Source organism: Lissotriton helveticus, chromosome 1_1 (assembly GCF_964261635.1).
Source record: "Lissotriton helveticus chromosome 1_1, aLisHel1.1, whole genome shotgun sequence".
Taxonomy (NCBI): Eukaryota; Metazoa; Chordata; class Amphibia; order Caudata; family Salamandridae; genus Lissotriton; species Lissotriton helveticus.
In genome coordinates, this window is record NC_136057.1 from 1,414,971,513 (window position 1) to 1,414,998,006 (window position 26,494).

Here is a 26,494-nt window from a genome sequence, read left to right on the forward strand (position 1 = left end):
CAAAGCATGCATATTGGAAATTGTGGAAAAAGACGAGGAGAGTGATAACAGAAAGACTTTGCTAAAACGTGAAAATTACTGGATATTTCATTTACAAACACTGCGCCCCCAGGGGATCAATGAAAGAACTGAATTTAGCTGCTATTTATAAGCTTGTAATGATTATACTTAAATGCATTATGCACCTCTGTCTCCATGGTAAATTAATCGTATTTATCGTTTAGCTGTGAAATGTTTGTATCGTTTTGGAAAATTGTTACATATCTCGTACTGGCCCTTTAACAAATGTAGGCGCGCCCTTTTAAAAAACCTTAGCACAACCCACACGCGTCACACGCCAACTTAGTACCGCGCTGAGAGCTTTGGTTGCAGCGTTAAGAGAATCCACGTTCCCGTATACCCGGTAAGAAGGAACATCACATAACTGCTGGCAGTTTACTTGTAACATCACATTTATTTAATATCAGCACCGAGAGCATTCATTCTGAGTGCTCTGGCACGCAAGTTAACCTCGCGCTTCGGGAACTGTTACTTAAACAACCATGCCGCATTATGCTTAACAATTTGAGCTTATTTAAAAGACACGTGAACTTTTTTTAAAATGTTACTATCCTGAATGTTTGCTTTCACGTACGTTTGCTAGATAATGCGTTCCGCTAAGCATGTAATTAACCTATTAGGTTTCCCGAATCCTAGTACCGGCTCACTAGATTGTGTATATAAGGCTTTGATCACGGACTACAATATTGAATGTGCATTTATATGCGGGTTGTTTTAAATGGTAGCACCAGAAATGCATGAACCTTAAGTTAATGATGCCAGATATGAAATGTAAGTAATTTACATACTACTGTTAAAGTATAATATAGTGACAGTTACCACTCCTTGTTTCAGAGTTTTCCCAGATGAAGGCCAGTAGGCCGAAATGCATTGGAACTAATGGATGGTTGGGAATACTTGAACTGTTGTAAAAAACAAATGAAAGTTGAATATTAATCATCGAATATCTCTATTGAAGTATGAATAAAATACTGCAATGAAAAGGAACTTTAAGCTTGGAACACTTTATTGATTAAATTTCGCTGGTTGACCTAGCACACAAATAATCTGTGCCCTTTGTGACACTAGTGCCGTTCAGTGCTAGTGCGTCTTGTAGTTCATAGAATATACTCCAAAGCAGGGAGTATACGAAGGAGCACGATTTACGCCTTAATCCAGAACTTAATATCCAGCTGTGCACAACTATAATCTAAACTTTTGTATCACAATCTAGAACATAAACATCAATATTTATGTCACCTAGAGACCAAAATTCGCAAAGTGCGATCTAACTACAAACAACTAGTTAGGTAAATGATGAAAAAGTTGTCCCCTAGAAGAACAACGATCCAGTAAGCAAAGAATAAAACACATCTACAAAAATTAGAAGCTACGAGGCAAAAGCCTAGTCGCCTCATGGACATGTGTAGGAATACCCTCAGAGAAGAAAAAAGTACATCATTAGAAGGAAATGGCCTTCAGAAAGAAGGAATCTTCGTAATAAAATGTACCCTTCATAATAGAAGGAATAAATCGACGGAGAGACACATCTCCCGGGAGATCAATGATTGCATTACATAATCCTAGGAAAAGCAACGATTATGACCAAGAAACGTACAACCAACCATGTCTGCAGGAAGGGATGGAAGAGCCAATCAAATAGCAATAGCTATAAGACAGAACCTGAAGAGCAAAACACAAAGTGTTTTAAGGCTCAGAAGATGATAATCTTGTGGCGTATAATGATCAAATATACGGAGACTCCCATGGAGGTACAAATATCAAAAGTACCCAACAAGGGGTACTAAACTTCAAGAATGCATGATCTTCTACGTCAGAAAAATAACCCAACAGAGGGTGGAAATCTGCAATCCCAAACGAGGGTCCAATAGTGCACAAGCTGAGAATACCAACTCTGTATATATACACACACACACACACATTTATATATATAGCATAGCAAGATGACTTTGACCGTAGTCCATTTTCTGTTTCATTTGCTATGTATGTTCCCCTGTATCGTGAGATTATCGTGTGATCAAGTCAGTTTTGCTGACGAAACGGGTAACGATTAAAAACTTCACTGGTTTATACCTCCAAGTGCGAGCCCTTCTTCTTGTGGAATTTTAATACCGGGAGACCTGCCCGGCTACGGGCCGGTGACTCCAGAAAACTGGTTGAGGGATACATTATATATATATATATGGGTCTGTATATGGGAGTCAGGAGCTGAAGCTCCATCTTCTTAAATATCAGAACTATCTCAGATGACTAAGAAGAGAAGAACATTTGGGAATGATGTCAAGTCTCCAAATGTCCCAGGAATCATTTCTCAAGCAAGAGAATGACCTCTATTTCCTATGGTGTTATTTGTGTTTTTAGTATGATCTTTTGGGAGATCTGTCAGTGACAGGAGACTTATCTGAAAACAGGGACCATTTAGGGTGACACTTAGGGCCATGGACAAAAATAACATGTGTTCCTGCCCACCAATGTCCTTCAGATGCATTGAGAAACAGGAGTCACAGACTGATGGATCTTGTTTGAATCCAAAGGCACAATACGCAGATGTCCTACGGATCTGACAAATAAATCTTTTCATAGCATCTACAGCAATGTTTAAACCTTGGACCCTTAGGAGACATATTTTCAGTCATAAGAAGAGGATTACTGTCCCTCAAGAACCAAAAGAAGTTGAGCAGTGTTGAAGATGTACATGTAGACGTCAATTAGGGGTCGCAGTTGCGACCCCTAGCAGAATCCCCGAAACCTGACTTAGAGGACCCCTGACTTACAGGACTCACTGTTTCATGTTTAATTTCTGAAAAAGAAAATAATGTCATTGTAGTGGGGCCTGTTTGTGTTGAAAGAACTGAAGAAAGCTACAGCTACTGACACTTTTAACACAGCTTTCGGTTTTGATTTCAGTCGGTGTTACATAATTTAATGCAATGTTGGAAAAAGCAATCTACTGACAGGTCACAAGTTCAACAAGCATTGGAAATGCAATAGGTCTCGCAGCATTAGAGTTAGTGCTTTTAGAATTGTTTATGGGTTTTTTTTTTAATCTTTAGCATTTTTGTTTCCTGTAGGCAATGCTAAAGAATTACAAAGAAAAAAAGCCATAAACATTTCTAAAAGCTCTGAAATGCAGTCTGAAATGCTGGATATATATTCAGTACAGATACACTGGGCTGGGGGTGGAAATGTCAACGAATGGCCCCGTCTTTAAATAGCACTTAACCCATTTGACTATTTGGGTTTCTACGACAAGGAAACTGTCGTACAGGATCACACAACGTGCCCCAGCGGCGGAGCTGGGATTCCCTGCATAAACACCGTAAAATCTGAAACTAGGATTAGTAGCGCCCACAGCGCTTGGAAACTGGGTGACTGTCAGGACGGTGTTTTTTAAAACCGTAAGTAGGATGTGGATATTAGACACGTGACTTCACATACTCTGTTTTCAAAACCTCTGTTGAAATGCACACATTATAATACATACAGCGCTAGCTATCATAGTTTGTCCCTTTCTATGTGCTGTAAACCACGGCATTGATATTACCAAATTTAACGGTATTGATTATATCGACCTCTGAAGAATGAACGGTTCAGATGGTGTTGTGAGCTGTAGGTCTCATATGCACAGATGTAACCTGGAGACACCCGCTGCCGGTCTGGGAAGCCTGGGAGAGATCTGCGGGGACATATCATGGTCTCGGACAGGAGTACGGTTTAGTGTTCAGTGGTGCCAGGGCTGTGTGCATTCGGACCAGCAAATTAAGACTCAACAGTTTCCCGGGCGGACAGGGATGGGCATGCAACCCTGTCCTCATCTTCACCATAGCTTCAGAGACCGGGCGGCACGCGCCCATAACTAATATGCCTTCCATATCACCGATCCTCACTGCCTTGCACTTTGAGATGTGTGAACGCAGATTCACATACAATTTACATTAATCAGGAAGTGTTTTTTCTCATTGAAAATAATGACATGTAGTAGTCTCTGGCGGCTGTCAGCATTTCAGCACATGATCAGAATTTCTTTTCATATAACTTCTTTGTTATGGGAATGTTGTAGTCGGCAGTTACATTTTTACAAGGAGAAAAGAGCTCTGAATGATGCTAATGTATTTTATTGTTTAATGCTGGTGATCGTTAAATAAACTGTACTTACATTCGCGCACTAGGAAGGAACCTAACGTTATTTTTCCCTTGAAAGGTAGCGCAAAGAAGAGTGCATTTTGTTTGCAGCAGCACTTAAGTCCCGAGCGATGCACGTTTCTGCTTCTAGTAATTGAATGCAGTTCATTAGTCGGTACCACTTTCACACTCTCCTAAGAGCTGTGCTAGCAAACGTCAGAAGGACTATGTTTTAAAATGTGTTTTTACAAGCTATTACTGAAATAATAGACAATTGCCTCTTATGGGTGTCAGCTGCAAAGATTCATGGCAGCCCAGAAGATTGGCTTCTAAAGTGTTGGAAGGCTTTAGACAGCGAGAGCGCTGAAACCTTATATCCCTCACAAACTCACATGAAATTCAATTGACTCGGAGACATCCAGCCTAGTGCCTTTAACAGGCTGAAACTAAAAGTATTGATTTCTTTTAAAAAAACTGCTTAATTAAATACAGCTGGAGGGAAGAGAGGGGAGGGGGGAGGAGAAATGCGACACGGCGGGAAGGGGCAGGCAGGATGACTCAGGGGAGGGGGCGGAGCGGGGCAGAGCGGCATGTGCAGTTTTTACAAGGAGAAAAGAGCTCTGAATGATGCTAATGTATTTTATTGTTTAATGCTGGTGATCGTTAAATAAACTGTACTTACATTCGCGCACTAGGAAGGAACCTAACGTTATTTTTCCCTTGAAAGGTAGCGCAAAGAAGAGTGCATTTTGTTTGCAGCAGCACTTAAGTCCCGAGCGATGCACGTTTCTGCTTCTAGTAATTGAATGCAGTTCATTAGTCGGTACCACTTTCACATTCTCCTAAGAGCTGTGCTAGCAAACGTCAGAAGGACTATGTTTTAAAATGTGTTTTTACAAGCTATTACTGAAATAATAGACAATTGCCTCTTATGGGTGTCAGCTGCAAAGATTCATGGCAGCCCAGAAGATTGGCTTCTAAAGTGTTGGAAGGCTTTAGACAGCGAGAGCGCTGAAACCTTATATCCCTCACAAACTCACATGAAATTCAATTGACTCGGAGACATCCAGCCTAGTGCCTTTAACAGGCTGAAACTAAAAGTATTGATTTCTTTTAAAAAAACTGCTTAATTAAATACAGCTGGAGGGAAGAGAGGGGAGGGGGGAGGAGAAATGCGACACGGCGGGAAGGGGCAGGCAGGATGACTCAGGGGAGGGGGCGGAGCGGGGCAGAGCGGCATGTGGGTGTGAAGAAGCCAGGCCTTTGAAGTGAAGCTAAGCTTCACTTCAAAGGTGTCGGAGGAATGCGGGCGGCTGTGCACGCGCTTTTAAGCTCAATGCACATGCGCATTGAGCTTAAAAGTCACGGGCACTGCAAGGAATCGCCACGATTCCTTGCAAGTTAGATAAAGAGTAGATGAGCCCCTATAGTCTCGCTTGCTCGATGCGCATGCGCATCGACAGGCGAGACCTAAAAAGGAAACCGTTATCTGGAGCTTAGCGCCAGAGATGGGTCTCAGTGTACAGTGGCAGATGGAAACTACAGCTAGTGGAGGGGCGGGCAAAAGAGTGCATAAAATAAATCCATAAATAAAAACGTACTTATCGTGCTTGCTGCAGACATGTCCTCCTCGCTCCGGTCCTCTTCTTGTTAAGTCACATCCAGGGACCCAGCTAACTCCCTTCACTAATCCTGGCACTGCTCTCATGCTGTTATGCTCCAATTCCTGGCAGTTGCGGCAGTCCCAGGGTAGCCCGACTGCCCTAGGTGTAATAGGGCGGTCGGAAGACCGCCAACACGCTCGCGAGTCTGGCAGTCCATTGACCGGCAGACTTGTAACTAGCCCCTATGTCTGGAAATACGATGATTGTACTTGAGCATTAGGTGGTTGCTACTATGATGGCGTGCCTGCTTGCTGATCACTGTTGTACCTCAGACATGAAGTGCTGTATCTTGATTTATATATGGGTGAAAACTTACATAGTGTTATCTATTTTAGTGTCTTTTCTATTATTATAGTAACTTGCTTTTATAGTAGGGCTTTCAAGTTCAATGATATCACTTGCTGGCAAGTTAACCAATGTTGAGTGTCATGAGATCACTCCCTGTGATGTCATAAAGGGTGTATCAAAGTGTGTGATGTTACGTCTGCTACCCTGGGATTGTAATGAATCAACATATATGGAAGTGCAGAAAAACAGGAACTTGTTCTAGAATTCAAGTCGAGACTTTATACATCCCAAAGTCATTACATCCTGAGTAGGCGTGCTGCAGAGCTATTACTGGGGAAAAAAGTTTGAGTATAGTCTGGTGCCTGAAAAATATTTGTAAGGTGAGGTATCTGCTGAAAGTAATATACATCCGAAAAGTCATACAAATGAAGTTCAATCTAATTTAGAACAAGTGAGCATTTCACTAATCTGCAATAAATTAAAACACAGTGAAACACACATTGATCATGTTTGCCATCTGTTACTGTAAATAGCAGTGTTTTTTTCAAGCCATACTTCTTGAAGCACTGGCATACTCCTGAATACCTTTCACAGTAAAGCCATCACTGCAAATAATCAATTTCAACCAATAGGAACCATAGAAAAAACATTTTAACAAGCATAGTTTTTTTTCCCGCGTAGCCCAAGAACGTCCTAAATCAATTTGTGTTCAGCAAGCTGGTTACTTACAAAGTCAAGAGAAGAGACTGGTGACATTATACGATCATACTGCACGGCTGTCTATAAAACATCCACTGGATGCAATAATTTTCAACTGCAACATGAGCTTGAAATTTGGTCTCAAGGCATTGTTAGTTATTGGATTCTTGTGGATGACTGGAATGTGGCCTCATTAAACGGCTAACACATGTTCTTCCCTTTTTACTGAAAAGGCATTGATCTGTTTCAAGACCGCAGCAGGAAGAGAAAAGAGAGAAGCTGGGAGCACTCTAGCAGTTTTCATTTGTGCGCACACACCACCATAAACACAGGCAGGTGCACACACCATAGACTTGATATGGAAAACAAATAATCGCAATAGGACGATGGGACGAATCTGCATGCCTACCTTTGGGACATGCATGTTAGTGTGTGCATTCTCACAGCCAGGAGTTCAAAGACAGAGGACCACTTACCTAGGCACACCAGGAGGAATACCAGGTGGGATGCGTGCTGGCCGGTTAGGAATCTGAGGGGGTGCAGCGAAGGGATCCTGGTTAGCTGTGCTGAAGGGGCCCTGACCTCCAGGGCGTGATGGAATGGGAGGGGCCACGAATGCTGATCCACCAACAGGAACTGGAATCAGTGGGGGTCCAGGAGTAGGACCTCTGACTGCTGGCGGTCTGCCCGGTGGAGGCACTGTGGATACAGGTCTTCTCTGAGGTGTCGGGCTGCAAAAAAAAAAAAAAAAAATCACATAATTCTGGTTTAATACGTACCAATTAGTCTAATTCCTGCAAACGTTTCTCCCAGCATCGGCCCCTTGCCTACATTATAGTCTTAGAACTTGTACCTCCCGTTCTCTTTTTCCAGATGCAAGATATGTTATCCTCATAGACCATGAAGTTTAAAACCTTAGAATCTAGGCAACAATCCCAAGCTGGAGAACGACTGTTACATGCAAACAACTTCCCTGCAACATGCACTTATCTCCAGATATACATGTTTACAGTTCCTACCCGTTCTTGAAGAGGAGTCATGAGATACTAACGCTGTACATTGCTGCAAAATTGACTGTGAACATTTCCCAACCTTTGGAGTCCAGGCTGGAGCATAAAGAAGACAATGTTCTATTCCTATATGGAATCTATAACCTTCAAAGGCAAAAGTTAACCATAGAACACAATCTGTGACCTTTATGCAACATTAAGGAGGATTTAATGTGAGTGGCACTACACTGAGGATTCCATATTCTACCACCTTCCTTCCCGTTTTAGCCTTAGACTGAGACAACTGGGGAGGATGTGTATGCGACAGAAGCATTCATATATAATTTCAAAGGTATAGGAAACAGATGACACCCTGCCCCAAGGCCCCAGTGAACCATTTGCATGGAGGTTCAGACTGTCAGATGCACGTGCCCCAGTGCACTACGTTCAACAATGAACAAGGCTCTGGTGAAAGATCCCTGCAGATCAACCTAATATACACAAGGAAAAAGCCATGCTCTAGCCTACGACTGCCCTGAAATAGGATTAAAATCCCTCAATAAAGAAACTCATATTGCATGTATTTTACCAACGAATATGTAGATGGGTCATTAGAAAAGATTCCTACCTTTAACTATAATCCTCTAGCGCTCATATCTTTTTCAGATATAATGTCTGAAATTGCCAAAGTCAGGATGGAAACCGTTGGATGAACCAGGTTTAACTATACACTCAAATAATATCATTGGAAACTACCATAGAGTAGATGTATGGCACGAGCTTGGTCTAAACACGTGTAATAAATAAATAAATAAAATAAATAGACTGTACGCTGTAGCATCCTCAGAAGCTTCAACGGTCACAATGATATAGTACATGCACATATATGCTATACGGAGCCTCATGAAAGGGCATAGAGCAGCACATGAATACATTAATGAAACCAATGTTGGAGAACTGTAGTTATATGTAACTTTTTCTTCCTCAGCATTGGGTCTTACATAAATACGTATGTTTCACAAGACTAATATGTCAAAAGTAGTAACCCTAGTGGAAGGCAGAAAAGAGGCCCGGCTTATGAGAATAGGTTTCGAAGCAGTGCTTGCCCCACCGACAATGATGCTCTGGGATGCACATTAAAAGAATGGCGCCACCATGAAGGAGTGCAGAGTCCTCCAAAGTTTCTACTCTACAGCTGTCCCTGGCAAAAAGAGCTGCTGCTGCCAGGCTTCTGGTAGATTGAGCTGTAACTTTGCCAGGGAGTTTTCTGCTCATACGAGGATATGCCACAGACATACATTAAACAATCCATCTCAATAATGCCTTGTTTTAACAAGCATTTGCAATGCATAAGGTCTCGCATTAGGAAAGTTTGAGCTATTGGTATTGTAAATGACACATTTTTTATATATGTGTTGGTTTTGAAAATAGCAAAAATAATAGCTTTGTCATTTACAATGCCAATAGTTATAACTTGTGACACCTATAGCATTTGTAATGCAATATGTGTTGTATTCACGTGACTTAGATGTATTGATATTACAAATAACAATGGCTTTGAATTTTTTAAATAATTAATACTTAAATAAAAGTTATTGTAATTTATAATAGCAATAGCTTAAACTTTTGTAAATAACTTTTGTGAAGAATATGTTCAGTGTATTTTATTGTGACGAAAATCCAAGAACAGAAGTGAAATGCTAACCTCTTTTTGTGACATTTGTAATAAAGCTTGAAACATTGAGAGATAATATTTGACCCAGTTGTTGTTGAATGGTTGCACAGATTGATGCTGTGGTGGCGCTGAGTGATGTTGTGGTGGCGACTAGTGATGCTGTGGCATTCAATGATCCTGTGGTAGCGCATAGTGATGTTGTTGTGCCCCTTAGTGATGCTGTGGTGGTGCTGAGTGATGCTGTGGTGATGCGATAGATAGAGTGAGTGGGATAGATAGATAGAGTGAGTGGGATAGATAGAGTGAGGGCGATAGATAGAGTGAGGGCGATAGATAGAGTGAGGGCGATTAGATAGAGTGAGGGCGATTAGATAGAGTGAGGGCGATTAGATAGATAGTTGTGTGTGGTTGTGGTTGTGTGTGTGTGTGGTGTGTGTTATGCTTTGTTTTGCTATGTTTTGTTATGCTATGTTTTGTTGTGTTTGGTATGCTATGCTATGTTTTGCTAGGCTATGATATGTTTTGTTATGCTATGTTTTGTTTTGTTATGCTGTGTTTTGTTAAGCTATGCTATGTTTTGTTAAGCTATGCTATGTTTTGTTAAGCTATGCTATGTTTTGTTAAGCTATGCTATGTTTTGTTGTGTTTTGTTAAGCTAGGCTATGCTTGGTTAGGTTAGGCTAGGCTATGCTTGGTTAGGCTAGGCTATGCTTGGTTAGGCTAGGCTATGCTTGGTTAGGCTAGGCTATGCTTGGTTAGGCTAGGCTATGCTTGGTTAGGCTATGCTATGCTATGCTTGGTTAGGCTATGCTCTATGCTTGGTTAGGCTATGCTCTATGCTTGGTTAGGCTATGCTCTATGCTTGGTTAGGCTATGCTCTATGCTTGGTTAGGCTATGCTCTATGCTTGGTTAGGCTATGCTCTATGCTTGGTTAGGCTATGCTCTATGCTTGGTTAGGCTATGCTCTATGCTTGGTTAGGCTATGCTCTATGCTTGGTTAGGCTATGCTCTATGCTTGGTTAGGCTATGCTCCATGCTTGGTTAGGTTATGCTCCATGCTTGGTTAGGTTATGCTCCATGCTTGGTTATGTTATGCTCCATGCTTGGTTAGGTTAGGTTAGGTTATGCACTATGGTATGCGCTATGTGCTATGGTATGCGCTATGCGCTATGTTATGCGCTATGTTATGCACTATGCGCTATGTTATGCACTATGCGCTATGGTATGCGCTATGGTATGCGCTATGTTATGCGCTATGGTATGCGCTATGTTATGCGCTATGTTATGCGCTATGCGCTATGCTATGTGCTATGTTATGCGCTATGCGCTGCGCTATGTTATGCGCTATGTTAAGCGCTATGCGCTATGTTATGCGCTATGGTATGCGCTATGTTATGCGCTATATTATGCGCTATGTTATGCGCTATGCGCTACGTTATGCGCTACGTTATGCGCTATGTTATGCGCTATGTTATGCACTATGCGCTATGTTATGCGCTATGTTATGCGCTATGTTATGCGCTATGCGTTATGTTATGCGCTATGTTATGCGCTATGTTATGCGCTATGTTATGCGCTATGTTATGCGCTATGTTATGCGCTATGCGCTATGTTATGCGCTATGTTATGCACTATGTTATGCACTATGTTATGCGCTATGTTATGCGCTATGTTATGCGCTATGCGCTATGTTATGCGCTATGTTATGCGCTATGTTATGCACTATGTTATGCACTATGTTATGCGCTATGTTATGCGCTATGTTATGCACTATGTTATGCACTATGTTATGCGCTATGTTATGCGCTATGTTATGCGCTATGTTATGCACTATGTTATGCGCTATGTTATGCGCTATGTTATGCGATATGTTATGCGCTATGTTATGCGATATGTTATGCGCTATGTTATGCGCTATGTTATGCGCTATGTTATGCGCTATGTTATGCGCTATGTTATGCGCTATGTTATGCGCTATGTTATGCGCTTTGTTATGCGCTATGCGCTATGTTATGCGCTATGTTATGCGCTATGCGGTATGTGTTGCGCTATGCGCAATGCGCTATGTGTTGCGCTATGTTATGCGCTATGCGCAATGCGCTATGTGTTGCGCTATGTTATGCGATGTTATGCGCTATGTTATGCGCTATGTTATGCGCTATGCTATGCGCTATGCTATGCGCTATGTTCTTCGCTATGCGCTATGTTATGCGCCATGTTATGCGCCATGTTATGCGCTATGTTATGCGCTATGCTATGCGCTATGTTATGCGCTATGCGCTATGTTATGCGCTATGTTATGCTCTATGCTATGCGCTATGCCCTATGCTATGCGCTATGTTATGCGCTAATGCGCTATGTTATGCGCTAATGCGCTATGCGCTATGTTATGCGCTAATGCGCTATGCCCTATGTTATGTGCTATGTTATGTGCTATGTTCTGCGCTATGTTATGCGCTATGTTATGCGCTATGTTATGCTGTGTTTTGCTATCCTATGCTTTGCTGTGTTTTGCTATGTTATGCGCTATGTTATGCGCTATGCGCTATGTTATGCGCTACGTAGAGTGAGGGCGATTAGATAGAGTGAGGGCGATTAGATAGAGTGAGGGCGATAGATAGATAGTTGTGTGTGGTTGTGGTTGTGTGTGTGTGGTGTGTGTTATGCTTTGTTTTGCTATGTTTTGTTATGCTATGTTTTGTTGTGTTTGGTATGCTATGCTATGTTTTGCTAGGCTATGATATGTTTTGTTATGCTATGTTTTGTTTTGTTATGCTGTGTTTTGTTAAGCTATGCTATGTTTTGTTAAGCTATGCTATGTTTTGTTAAGCTATGCTATGTTTTGTTAAGCTATGCTATGCGCTATGCTATGCGCTATGTTCTTCGCTATGCGCTATGTTATGCGCCATGTTATGCGCTATGTTATGCGCTATGCTATGCGCTATGTTATGCGCTATGTTATGCGCTATGCGCTATGTTATGCGCTATGTTATGCTCTATGCTATGCGCTATGCCCTATGCTATGCGCTATGTTATGCGCTAATGCGCTATGTTATGCGCTAATGCGCTATGCGCTATGTTATGCGCTAATGCGCTATGCCCTATGTTATGTGCTATGTTATGCGCTATGTTCTGCGCTATGTTATGCGCTATGTTATGCTGTGTTTTGCTATCCTATGCTTTGCTGTGTTTTGCTATGTTATGCGCTATGTTATGCGCTATGCGCTATGTTATGCGCTATGCGCTACGTTATGCGCTATGCTATGCGCTATGCTATGCGCTATGTTATGCGCTATGTTATGCGCTATGTTATGCGCTATGCGCTATGTTATGCGCTATGTTATGCGCTATGTTATGCGCTATGTTATGCGCTATGTTATGCGCTATGCTATGCGCTATGCGCTATGCTATGCGCTATGTTATGCGCTATGCGCTATGCTATGCGCTATGTTATGCGCTATGCGCTATGCGCTGCGCTATGTTATGCGCTATGTTATGCGCTATGCGCTATGTTATGCGCTATGTTATGCGCTATGCTATGCGCTATGTTATGCGCTATGTTATGCGCTATGTTATGCGCTATGTTATGCGCTATGTTATGCGCTATGTTATGCGCTATGCGCTGTTATGAGCCAATGCGCTATGTTATGCGCTAATGCGCTATGTTCTGCGCTATGCGATATGTTATGCGCTATGCGCTATGTTATGCGCTATGTTATGCGCTATGTTATGCGCTATGTTTATGCGCTGTTATGAGCCAATGCGCTATGTTATGCGCTAATGCGCTATGTTCTGCGCTATGCGATATGTTATGCGCTATGCGCTATGTTATGCGCTATGTTATGCGCTATGTTATGCGCTATGTTATGCGCTATGTTGCGCTATGTTATGCTGTGTTTTGCTATCCTATGCTTTGCTGTGTTTTGCTATCCTATGCTTTGCTGTGTTTTGCTATCCTATGCTTTGCTGTGTTTTGCTATCCTATGCTTTGCTGTGTTTTGCTATCCTATGCTTTGCTGTGTTTTGCTATCCTATGCTTTGCTGTGTTTTGCTATCCTATGCTTTGCTGTGTTATGCTTTGTTGTGTTTTGTTATGCTATGTTTTGTTGTTTTACTATGATATGCTATGTTTTGCTATGCTATGTTTTGTTTTGCTATCCTATACTTTGTTTTGCTATGTTTTGTTATGTTCTGCGGTTTTGTTCTGCTGTGTTGTTGTTATGTTAGGCTATGCTATGTTTTGTTTTGTTATGCTATTCTATGTTTTGCTATGCTATACTATTCTATGTTTTGCTATGCTATGGTTTGTTTTACTATGCTAGGTTTTGTTTTGCTATTCTTTGTTATGCTATGTTTTGTTTTGCTATTCTATGTTATGCTATGTTTTGTTATGCTATTCTATGTTATGCTATGGTTTGTTTTGTTATGCTATTCTATGTTTTGCTGTGTTATGCTATGTTTTGTTATGTTTTGCTGTGTTATGCTATGTTTTGTTATGTTCTGCTGTTTTGTTATGCTATGTTTTGTTATGCTATGTTTTGTTATGCTATGTTTTGTATGCTATGTTTTGTTCTGCTATGGTTTGTTCTGCTATGGTTTGTTGTGGTATGTTATGCTATGTTTTGTTGTTTTACTATGATATGCTATGTTTTGCTATGCTATGTTTTGTTTTTCTATCCTAAGCTTTGTTTTGCTATGTTTTGTTTTGTTCTGCTGTTTTGTTGTGTTATGTTATGCTATGCTATGTTTTGTTTTACTATGCTATGTTTTGCTATTCTTTGTTATGTTATGCTATGGTTTGTTTTGTTTTACTATGCTATGTTTTGCTATTCTTTGTTATGTTATGCTATGGTTTGTTTTGTTATGCTATTCTATGTTTTGCTGTGTTATGCTATGTTTTGTTTTACTATGCTATGTTTTGTTTTGCTATTCTTTGTTATGTTATGCTATGTTTTGTTATGCTATGTTATGCTATGTTTTGTTGTGTTATGTTATGTTTTGTTGTTTTACTATGATATGCTTTGTTTTGCTATGCTTTGTTTTGTTATGCTATGGTGTTTTGTTGTGTTTTGTTATGCTATGCTTTGTTGTGTTTTGCTATGCTATGTTTTGTTGTTTTGCTATCCTATGCTTTGTTTTGTTATGCTGTGCTTTTGCTATCCTATGCTTTTGTTTGTTATGCTATGCTATGCTGTGTTTCGCTATGCTATGCTATGTTTTGTTATGCTATGCTGGTAAGGGTATGTGAGGGTGTGTGTGTGAGTGTGTGTGAGGGTGAGTGAGGGTGAGTGAGGGTGAGTGAGGGGGTGAGGGTGAGTGAGGGTGAGGGTGTGTGAGGGTGAGGGTGTGTGAGGGTGAGGGGGTGTGAGGGTGAGGGGGTGTGAGGGTGAGGGTGTGAGGGTGTGTGAGGGTGAGTGAGGGTGTGTGAGGGGGTGTGAGGGTGAGTGAGGGTGAGTGAGGGTGAGTGAGGGTGAGTGAGGGTGGGTGAGGGTATGTGAGGGGTGTGAGGGTGAGAGTGTGTGAGGGTGAGTGTGTGAGGGTGAGTGTGTGAGGGTGAGAGTGAGTGAGGGTGAGGGGGTGTGAGGGTGAGGGGTGTGAGGGGGTGTGAGAGTGAGGCAGTGTGAGGGGGTGAGGGGGTGTGAGGGTGAGGGTGTGTGAAGGTGAGGGGGTGTGAAGGTGAGGGGGTGTGAGGGGGTGTGAGGGTGAGAGGGTGTGTGAGGGTGAGAGGGTGTGTGAGGGTGAGTGAGGGTGAGGGTGTGTGAGGGTGAGGGTGTGTGAGTGAGGGGGTGTGAGTGAGGGGGTGTGAGTGAGGGGGTGTGAGGGTGAGGAGGTGTGTGAGGGGTCAGGGGGTTTGAGGGGGTGAGGGCGAGTGAGGGGGTGAGGGCATGAGGGTGAGTGTCTCCAATGAATGTCGCTGCTTCGCCTTCTTTGAAAATGTTCAGTGCTGCAAATAGAGCATGCCGCCCTAATTATCACAGCATGAGGCCTAAAGTGATAATAATCACAGCATGCAGAGAGGCCCCTACGCTGCTGGAGCACTAAACTGCACATTAATTATAGTTGAGTACTCCAGCAGCCTGGGGGCCTGTTGACATGCTGTGATAAGTGGGGTCTCATGCTGTGATAATTGTTGCGGCGCCTGAGGAAGTGGAGACTCCTGCTGGGATAATTGGTCTTGTCCTCAGGAAGTAGAGTTTCATGCTGGGATAATTGGTCTGGCAGCGCTTGCGGTGCCTGACGTCCAACAAACGTGCACAAGCTGCTCAACCTTGAAGCGCGTTCACAGACCTGGGTCGGCTCGTGCCCAGGTCTGTATCGGGCTCGTTCACAGCTGTTACTCCCTTGACAGGGATGAAGGCGGCTATAAGTCTCGTTGGCGGCAGCGCTTTGCGCTGCAACGCCAGCGAGACCTAAAAAGGCCTAACTTCGCTACAATGATTTGGTCTAATTGTTGAAAATTCTTTGTCTTGTCTAAAAGTAACCAGTCACTGAAGGAACCAAACAATCTCTGTGCCTAAGGGGATATTAATGCACTTTCCTCTGCTGACCAAACTCAAAGTATAGTGCTATACTGTTATTAATAGGATGCCGACCCCTCACCCACACAATTGATCAACCATAAACTCACTGATGATACCAGAAGAGAATAATGATGCCATATTAATTTCTTAGGTATTGTGAAGTGGCTGAAAAATAAACTGAAATAGTCCTTTAGGCTTATCCTGGCTAAGTGCAAACAAAAAGGAAGAAAGTGAGGGGCACTGAGAATGGATCTAAATGGTAAGAGCATGATGAAGGTCACAAATTGAAGTCATGCCCATTTAAAAGTGTATGTCCTAGGAGTGATGGCGATGTCTGCAAAATCTGATTGCACTCTTCTGAATGCTGTAAGGAACGGAGTTCAAGGTCAAAGCAGCCAGGTTGTCATGTGTAAAGCCTCAAGGTCAAAGTTTATAATTGAGCTGTTCCGCGCTACCTTTGGAGCGCCACGCGTGTGGGTAGGTTTGCGAGCTCTGGCTGCACGCACTAGAGGTACCGTACCTTATCGTGCTGCCCCACGGGAACCGACTGCGGGGCCCACTAGGGACACCCCTAGGGTCACCATACTAGAGCAGGACCTCCTGGCCTGCCCCCTTACTGACCCAGCGAGGTTGTATTTTTTACCTTTCTTTTTCTTTGTTGTTTTTCCATCACTGTGTAGTACTGAGCACCTGAGGTCCTGAAGAATTGCCAGTTGGGCAAGAAACATGTCGACCTGATCAGAGGGTTTGAGGTAGTCCGCTGTTCCCCTTACAGTCCCTATCTCCCCTCCCACCCTTTTAATCAAGGGAGTCAGCCACGTGAATAAAGGTCCTTGTGAACTGACCCACCTTTTTTAAACCACCACTCCCTCACGACTACACCTTCACTTGACCCCTCACACGCACTCAACCATTGGCTGGAACAAAAGAACTCCAACAAAGAGCGCCTATTAGGTGCCCGTCAGACATTGCAGCGCCAGTCTGACGAGGAGCAGGAGGCCAATGATGAAGCATGACATCTAGCTCACTGGGTGTGTGAGGCCTTCTAGTTCCAACAAGGGAACGCCCTGTTCTCTGCCTTTGCTCTCCTCCTCTACACACACACACTTTCTTGTCTATCTCCCGGGGAACTTTGTACCTTTTGTTGTGTAAAGTTTATAATTGACCCTAGTTCCCTGGTAACAGATAAGAACCTGGTTTGAATTGGACTGGAGTTTGTATCAATGTCTTCCATACATAGCTGTGAGGATTTAAGTTGTATGGCCATGGTGGTGACATTAGAATTATTGTGCAAGGCTGCCACTTCGTCTTGTATAGCAACAGAAGAACAGAAGAACTGAGCCAACAGAAGAACTGAGAATGCACGACGCCTATCTTTATTCTCTAAAACAATACACCTACAGCCTCTGAGATCGCCGTTTTTAGTTTGGGTCTTTTGTTCATCCTTACCACCAAATCAAACTTGCAGGGTTCTCTTTCTGGAAAAGCAGTGCAAGTTGTTGACTAATTCCTTGAGCAATACTGTTCTGAAATGAATGGCCTCAACCTGTTTTGAATCAACAAACAGCCAGTTGACGTGTTGCTAAGATAACAGTTGAAGAACTAGGTTTCTTCAAGTGGGTAAGTCCTTCCTCACACACGTGATCCAAATGCAGAATTGCCCAAACTCACTTCTTGAATTTTCCTGCCAAAATTACATTGGGAGAAAGATTAACTAGGGCATGAAAGTCAAATCCTATGGAACGGGTTGAGGACCCTCTGTGTGGGGTGACATGAGGAATTCTCAATCAGAAGGCCTAAACATTTCTGAACCACAATGCTGCTCATTACCTGGATTATTGTTATCATTTTGGTCAGCCAGAGCACCAGTAACCCCAAGAATATCAGTCATTACTGATTTATTGATGGCCTTCCCTAGAGATGGAAAGCTTCTGAGGTACCATTAATACTGGAGCAGGAGGCTAAAACTGTGATAGAGGTTTAATTAGTGGATCGCATAGAACTTGCTGTTACTGGGAGGCACTTTTTGCTGCAGAGGTAGTTTTAAGGGTTGAAGCGTAGCAAGTGAAGTCACAGGTCAAGGCAAAACAGACAGAATATGAGGAGGGTACTGGTGGGCAAAACCCTTCAGCATTTTTAGTAAACAGAGCATGAGATCCAGCAGAAGTTGAATCTTTGCAGCGGGTGGATGGCGGTCCAGACCCATAGCTATATTTTTTCACAGATGCAATACACGAAATGATAATCTTGTCACAGATGTGATGAACGTAAATAACGGTAATGTGTCTGGTGCCTACAGAGGCTGTGTGACCACCTCTTAATTATCCGTATTTACTTGAGCCAGGTATTTTCTTGTTTCGATGCCGCTGAGCAGTTGTGTCCTGATCTTCCTCTTCAATGTCTGAGCTTCAGGAAGCTTATATTTGATCATACTCATCTGTCCATCTTTCCTGAATTCTAACAAATTCTCGTAAAGGTAATTCAGATGGTTTGGACGTTGCGCTAATGGCAGCTGCAATTAAAGATTGAACGGGTAGTATTGCAGGCAAACATTTCAGGTTAATGCTGAATATGTTATTTCAATAACCAATAATATAGGGTAGTTCCCAAGTTAAGGCTTAAAAAAAATGCATAAAAACCTTGATAGAAAAGCAGACATTTGAGGTGAGCAAATTTAGAGTGTCGCTGGTGTTGAGGGTGCTCCATACAGGAGCTGCCTTCCATCTAAACTTGAGAACTACCCAGAGTTCTCTGCTTTTTTTTTGTGCATAATTTATGCATCACTATGCCTGCAAGGGTATTGTTTTGACTTATACTGGGTGCTCTCCTGTGTCTGGATCAAGCTAAACCTCTCTGAAGAGCTGTACTGACAGCAAAACATGTGTCTGGGGTTGCTTTTATTCATTTCAGGTTGGCTTGGATGGTATTTTACCAATCCAAAGCTGTAATACTGTGCCTGGAGTGGTAAAAGGCGTTTGTCATTCTACAGCTTGGCATGGATAGCACTGTGCTAGTCCTATGCTTAAAGACTTTGTTGTAGAAATGGCAAAAGACTTTGTCCCTTTCTATCTCGGCGTGGACGGCACTGTGCTAATCCTTTGCCTCATGACGAGCTCAGCTCGTCATGGAGTTGCCATTCATTTCAATGGAAATTACATGAGAAGGATGGAAAAGGCCTTAGCATCCAAGTGGTTAAAGACTTTGATAGAAAAGATATTATTTGAGGTGAGCAGATCTAGAGTGTCGCTGGTGTTGAGGGTGCTCTATACAGGAGATGCCTTCCACATAAACTTGGGAACTATCCAGAGTTCTCTGCTTCTTTTTTGCATAATGTATGCGTCACTCTATGCCCGCAAGGGTATTGTTTTGATATATATATATATTCACTGAAAAAACCATAGGTTATAGACCATATATAGTTAGGAATTAGCATTTACAAAACCTTGAAAATTCACTGAAAAAACCATAGGTTATAGACCATATATAGTTAGGAATTAGCATTTACTAAACCTTATTTTACTCACACAAAACCATTGAAATTCCATATATAGTTAGTTGCACTAACTATATATCGCGCACCCGCAATCCACTGCTGATCATGTCACATATTACATCATTCATGACATGGTCAGTGACATCACTGATGACATCACTGATGACAACATCCAGTGATTATGTGTTTCTGTAAAGTTTAAATATGTTTTACATATTGAAGAATGAGTGGATGTATAAGTGTCTGAATGAAGGTTTTAGTAGGTGCGTGATTGACTGTATGAGTGAGTGATTAAATGCGTCTTACTGAATGCACGGGTTAGTGACTAAACTGTCTAAAAGTGTGCATCAGTATGTCTGTTGTTGTGCAAGCTGCTGCACGTGTTGATCAGTAGCTATATAAGTAGCTATATGGGTTATTGATTGGTTGCACAAGTATTTGTATGGGAGACTGAGTGTGTGTATGGCTGGCTGGGAGGTGTGTGACTCTGTGCAGATCAATGTGTACTTGTATCAGTGATTCTATAAGAGAGTAACTATGTGTTAGTATATGTTTCAAAAATGTAAGGTGTTCTGTGTTTAACTGTATAGATGAGAAAATGGAAGTGTGATTGATTCTTTTCAGGACTGACTAGGTGTGTGAGTAACTCCATGGATGAGTGGCAGAGTGTGAGTGTCTGTATAGGTGTATGAGTGCATATGATAGTGTTGTAAAGATGAGTGATTGTATGTATGAATGATTGTATGAGTGAATGTGTGTGTAGACATAGGAATCAGTGAGTGCGTATGTAGTAACTAGTATTGGTGTGTCAATGGTTTCAAAAATGATACTCTCTATTTAACACTGGGTGTAACGGAGGTTATATTAGAGTGTGAGGAGATGCATTGTATTATCACATGAATGATATCATCAGTGATGTGATCATTGATATCAAGTGAGATGTCATCAGTGATGTCATTTGAGATGTCATCAGTGATGTCATCAGTGATGTCACTGACCATGTCATGAATGATGTAATATGTGACATGATCAGCAGTGGATTGCGGGTGCGCGATATATAGTTAGTGCAACTAACTATATATGGAATTTCAATGGTTTTGTGTGAGTAAAATAAGGTTTAGTAAATGCTAATTCCTAACTATATATGGTCTATAACCTATGGTTTTTTCAGTGAATTTTCAAGGTTTTGTAAATGCTAATTCCTAACTATATATGGTCTATAACCTATGGTTTTTTCAGTGAATTTCATTGGTTTTTTAACAGCTAATATCTGTAGCTGTAAAATTTATTCTTCTTTAAATCCAAAAATATATTTTATATGTTTATGAATAATTATTTTTTTTAATATTTTTTTTTCTTCGTTCCCGCTTCGCGAATCGGGAACCTTACAGTAAAAAAATGTTCAGAAAAATAAAAAAAAAAGTTCTTTTCAGAACTACCTCCCCGTTATTAAAAAATTGGTACAATATTTGGAACTGTGCCAACCTCTATTTCTCTTAGTTCGCTTCCTAGTTCGCTCGCTGGTACGCGAACTGGAAGCGAACCAAAAACAGTAAGTATAAGGGAAGGAAACACACACTTATGTTAAAAGAAAGACAGCTATAGGGGAGTAAACTAGAGATACTATTACCCATAATCCACTACTGATGATGTCACATATTACATCATTCATGACATGCTCAGTGACATCATCAGCAGAGGATTGCGGGTTTTTTGGCAACATGCCTTATCGACGGTTTAATAACGCTGCCTTTTGCTTTATATAAGTTTTCAAATTGTATGAAATATATACCAATAGGTCTTTATGAACCTTTAGGTAGTGCTTTTGTTCATGAGGTCTGGTCGCTTCCATACACATACAGATGTTTCAAAGATGATCAAGAAGTTTATCTGAATGGAGAGGAATGCACTGAGACGCCAGATCATTCACTAATGTGTAGGCACATACAGTTACACGATTCATGCAACAAACAGCGACCAAATATGGCTTGCGTGATGCAAGGCACGCCAGTTCCTGCTATCATCCCCACGTTCAAGTTGTTGGAAAATGGTAGTTATTTGATGCTCAATAATGAAGATTGTTCTGAGTTAATTAAAAGTATTCCTTTTATCGTAACAGTAAGTGAACGGGTTATTTGCTGCAGAAATGTTCTATTTCCTCCCACACATGAACATAGGGAGTTTTCAATCTGGCCACAAATACCAACCTTGGGACACGTTTCAACGGCATGACAAGAATAAGAGCTCTTTTGTCTCAGAGAGAGGTGGCCTTGAGTTCGGCCCGTGAAACTTTCGTACTTCACATAGCGAACACCCGTACACAGGTTTGCCTTTCAATTTCAGCAACATGTTTCCGACTATCTTTAACGCATCCTCCACAAAATCCCTGGCACACTTTTTTAAAGTTGTTACCAGTGGTCTCGTGACTTCATTTGAGAAAATCTTTGGAGTCATCCCTGCTCCCTTTCATTCCATTTTCTCCACTCTGGTTCGTGGATTGCATTTTTACTTGCATTACCAGCGGACGCTCTTGTACTTTTTTACATTTTTAAATATGGATGTCCCTCCTATGCAACCTCCGACCCTGCAGCTGCTGACACTGTTCCGCAATCGCATGCTAGAATATTATGGCACAATGCCGTTGGCGATATTAAGCACGGCATATGGATTATCTTTTCGGTTCTCCTACTTCACCTGTGTCCAGCCTGTATTTCACTGCCTGACCTGTGATTTCGATTGGGCCATTGATTTGTGTCTCTGCGGACCGGTTTCTCCTGACGTCGACTTTAATCAGCTGATGACTCCTATCATTACTCACGAGTTGATTTGTCCTGGCGAAAGGATTATGGCTGTGGCATTGATGCATGGACTACTTGGTCCCTGGAATTTACTGGCGGCAGCACAGTCTTTCTTGGAACACAGCTTTCTTGAAAACCCACCGAGCTGTCCTCTGATGGTGATAGAGGATCCGGTGCTGGGAGAGCACGTATGTTCTTTTCCGCTTTTAAATTGGATGGCTGAACTGTTTTCGGATGAAGACGGTGACTTCCTGTTGGAGGCTGTTGCAGCTTATTTTGCATACACAGTTATGTCATAGACCTTTTTCATGTTTCATATGCTGAGTACTAGCATTTCATTGACAATTCATTGACTTAATTGTCAAGTTTTTATTATTTACCTTGCCTATTGGCTTAAGACTCGATAAAGTACTTGGCTGTTTTATTTTTCTTTAGCATTGAATTTTCCTAGTTTTTAATGCTTTACCTTGCGGACCGTCCACATATAAACTTGCAATCTGCTCTCATGAGATGGCACTTCTATTATCTTATTCAGTTCGTTTCCGGATCATGAGGAGGTGTCATCTAGGTCCTGGATATCTTTACACCGTGTTAAGTTAGCATGGGCTCATTACCGGTTTAAACGCCATTTTTCCTTTTTTGCAACTTCTGCACACGACATTTAGTTGTTGCTTTAGCTTTCCACCTAGTAGTTCATCGTGGTTTACATGAGAATAATATGTTATTGGTCTACTATCTGCTTTACTTGTTAAACTATATCTGTACAGCGAGTGCTAAAGTTTCAAGAACAACACGGTACAGAATTGTTATGAGGTCTGATCTCCACGACTTCATACTCATAACATAAGTGCAACTTCTGCCAATTCTGGGCATGAGGCGGGTTTTATATTGCTTTGCCGAACACACATACACAACAGTTGATGCGGTTCACATGAAGAGAGAGCTGGTGTATGCTGATGTGATTCCTTCAAATCTAAGACACTAAAGTATGGGCACGCCCTAAACCAACACAAAGAGACCTTCTTAGCAAATAATATAATATGTGTATTAGGGAGGGTGAGATATAAGCAGCCGCGGGCCGTGGAGGGAGTTACGATGGGGCAGGGAGGCGGGGAGGGGGAGAAGCAGGGTGGAGCCCTCTCTACCTTGCCCCTCCCCCTCCCCGCCTCCCTGCCCCACCGTAACTCCCTCCACGGCCCGCGGCTGCTTATAAGTGTTGCTAACTCTTATTCATTTACAGCATGTTAACATACTGTCACCATTCGCTTTTTATGTACTAGTAACTATGCTGGTAATTTTGCTACTGATAATATGTGTACTTGTATTCTCCACCCTGCTTCTCCCCCTCCCCGCCTCCCTGCCTCACCGTAACTCCCTCCACGGCCCGCGGCTGCTTATAAGTGTTGCTAACTCTTATTCATTTACAGCATGTTAACATACTATCACCATTCACTTTTTATGTACTAGTAACTATGCTGGTAATTTTGCTACTGATAATATGTGTACTTTTATTATCTAAGGTACTACGCCTGAGAAGACGGCATTAGTAAATAAACATTTCAAATACACATGTGTTCTTCTTAACTCCATGTTCTGGTTTCTAAGAAATATATAACGACCGACTGTTCATGAGTTCCACGTATCCTGAGGTACTATAAGTTCATATTCTGGATTGTCTAAACATTGAGAGTTTGTTATATCCAATGTGACACTGTACCTAGCTTGCTAAATAGTTTTTGATTACTAACGTGAGTTTTGGGACACCCTAATTCGCCGAGGTTCCAATCCTCTGTCCACAGTTCTGTGTGAGAACAGAAACCCTGCGACAGGGGCACCCCCGACCCTTGCTGGACCTTCATCACACTTGCGATACAACTCCAGCAATGCGCCACCTTTACGGCACAGATACATCACGCATCTGTGCTGTTTTTGCCCCGTGATGCGCCGCATTGTAAATGCAGCACACCATAGGTGACGGAACAGCGGCACAGAATGACTAACACATCCCTGGTGATGCGCCAGTCATCATAAATCTATCCCTATGCTTCTTATCTTGTTAGAGATGAACCGCCATATGTATCATCAAAGTTATTTGCATTTCCTAAATAGCGAACTTTAAGGAATAAATAGCGATTCTTTACCATTCCTAGTTTGCGATGAGCTATTTGCTAATTAGCCGAATGTAGCCCAATGAAGCCCAAAGATGGCCGCCAGACACACAAAAAAACAAATGTAGCCCAAATATCAGCCAGATGTAGCCCAACTATAGCCCAGTGACAGAATGACCAATCAGCTTCGCAAACCTCCGTTACGCGAAGCGGAGCGCTGTTACAGATATATATCTTTTTTTGAACGTTAATTTCTCAAAATCCACTGGAGCACATATATTGAGACCTAGCAAAGGCACATCGGGCTACCAGTCCCTAATATTTTGCCAAGTTTCGTGCAAATCCATTCAGCCGTTCAATTATTATTTTTATTATTTTTTTTTGCCCCGCGGGGCCCTTTTAAAACCTCCACATCAAACCTAGGGGGTCAGCGAGGATCTACTATGCCCCCTTATAGTTATTTCCCCCTTTGTTTTGACCTCCTCTTGTCTCTCGATCCTACCGAGAGACAAGATGGCGGCCGCTACGGACTGTTTGGAATGTTGACAGACGCCGGAGAACCAATCAGCTTCGCTTCACAAAGCTCCGTTGCGCGAAAAGTCCGCGAACCAGAGCGCTAACCGGTCCGCTGTTACAGATATATATCTTTTTTTAAACGTTAATTTCTCAAAATCCACTGGAGCACATATATTGAGACCTACAAAAGGCACATCGGGCTACCAGTCCCTACAATTTTGCCAAGTTTCGTGCAAATCCATTCAGCCGTTCGGGCTAAAAGTGAGGCCAACCGCCCTATGGAAAACTCAATGTTAAAAACACGTTTTGGGACCCCCCTTTTTTCTCGGCCCCCACTGGACGAACCCCCCCCAAATTTTCAAGGGCTGCTCAGAAACAAAATGTGCCATTTTCCTGAAAATTTCAGCCAATTCCGTCCACAAACGCCAAAATTATTAGACATAGAATTTTCAAAAAACCCATAGAGAAAAAATCCTAACTATATATACCTACTGGCGACCGCCAGTAGGTAATATATATATATATATATATATATATATATATATATATATATATATATATATATATATATATATATATATATATATATAAAACACTCCTCTCTGGATTAAGAAGAAGCCCGCACTCACGGTCAAAGGGAAAAATCTTGTTTAATAACTGGCAATACTTATTCAAAATAACAGGTGTTTAAAAATTACAAGAATGTGGCAGTCCTTGGCATTCAAGGTACCAAAAGTATGATTTTGCCATCGCTTGGTGGTTGTAGAAACAAATGGTTTGTTTACATAGATTAGAACCACCTACATCATGTGGCCAGTCTTACACAATAGGCCAGGAGGGCTCCCTGGTAGTTACCTGCCTTCTCTCGCTAACATACAGGAAATACCTTTACAATCATTAAATACAAATATTGGTTCTCCCCGGCTGGTGGCTTCAGCAGATGCTGATATTTTGCTACTGCTAACACAAGATGCACATCAGCTGTAAATTTGCAAGCTTTTTACCGCTACTCATAACAACTAAGCTGTTTGTTATCAACCATCTATGGAGGTGCCTACCAGTTGTCTTTTACCATGTGAGGTCTCTGTTTTTGCACAGACGGTCTCTGGTTACTTTGCCGATATGGATGATGTGAGAAGTTGGCCTGATGTATGATGTTCACTATTCTAGTGAGCACCTTGTATCAGTCCAAACAATCCCTTATGGTGGTGGTTGTAAAGTCAACCTTATAGACAAGCTATCCTAGGGGTAGCATGGACTAAGCAGTCTTAGGCTTAACTCAAGAGGGCATGTGAAGCCAGCTGTTTTGCCATATGCAATCCTATAATCTCAAATGAAAGGACACCACACAAGTTATATATTATAAAAATATATGTATTTATTACTAGAATAATCCTCTGTACTCTTTATGAGTGCAGAGGCACAAGCGTTTAAACAAAAGCACAGTTAAACATACAAAAGTTCCACAATAATGGATAGGGCCGGTGGCCACTCAAACCATATACTAAATAAGTGGTATAAGTACCGCTTCAAGAACAGTGGTAAGGCCTAGGGCCTTGG

At 41.9% G+C, this 26,494-nt stretch overlaps 1 protein-coding gene across 3 annotated transcripts in view; it reads right to left on the reverse strand.

Annotated features, from left to right (window-relative positions):
- Positions 1 to 26,494, reverse strand: part of DNM2 (dynamin 2) — a 779,238-nt gene that overhangs the window by 152,486 nt on the left and 600,258 nt on the right. For all 3 annotated transcript variants that reach the window (XM_078685110.1, XM_078685099.1, XM_078685090.1), the window contains exon 19: positions 7,310 to 7,564. In XM_078685110.1, coding sequence (XP_078541236.1) covers positions 7,310 to 7,564 — 255 coding nt within the window. The remainder of the gene's footprint in view (positions 1 to 7,309; positions 7,565 to 26,494) is intronic.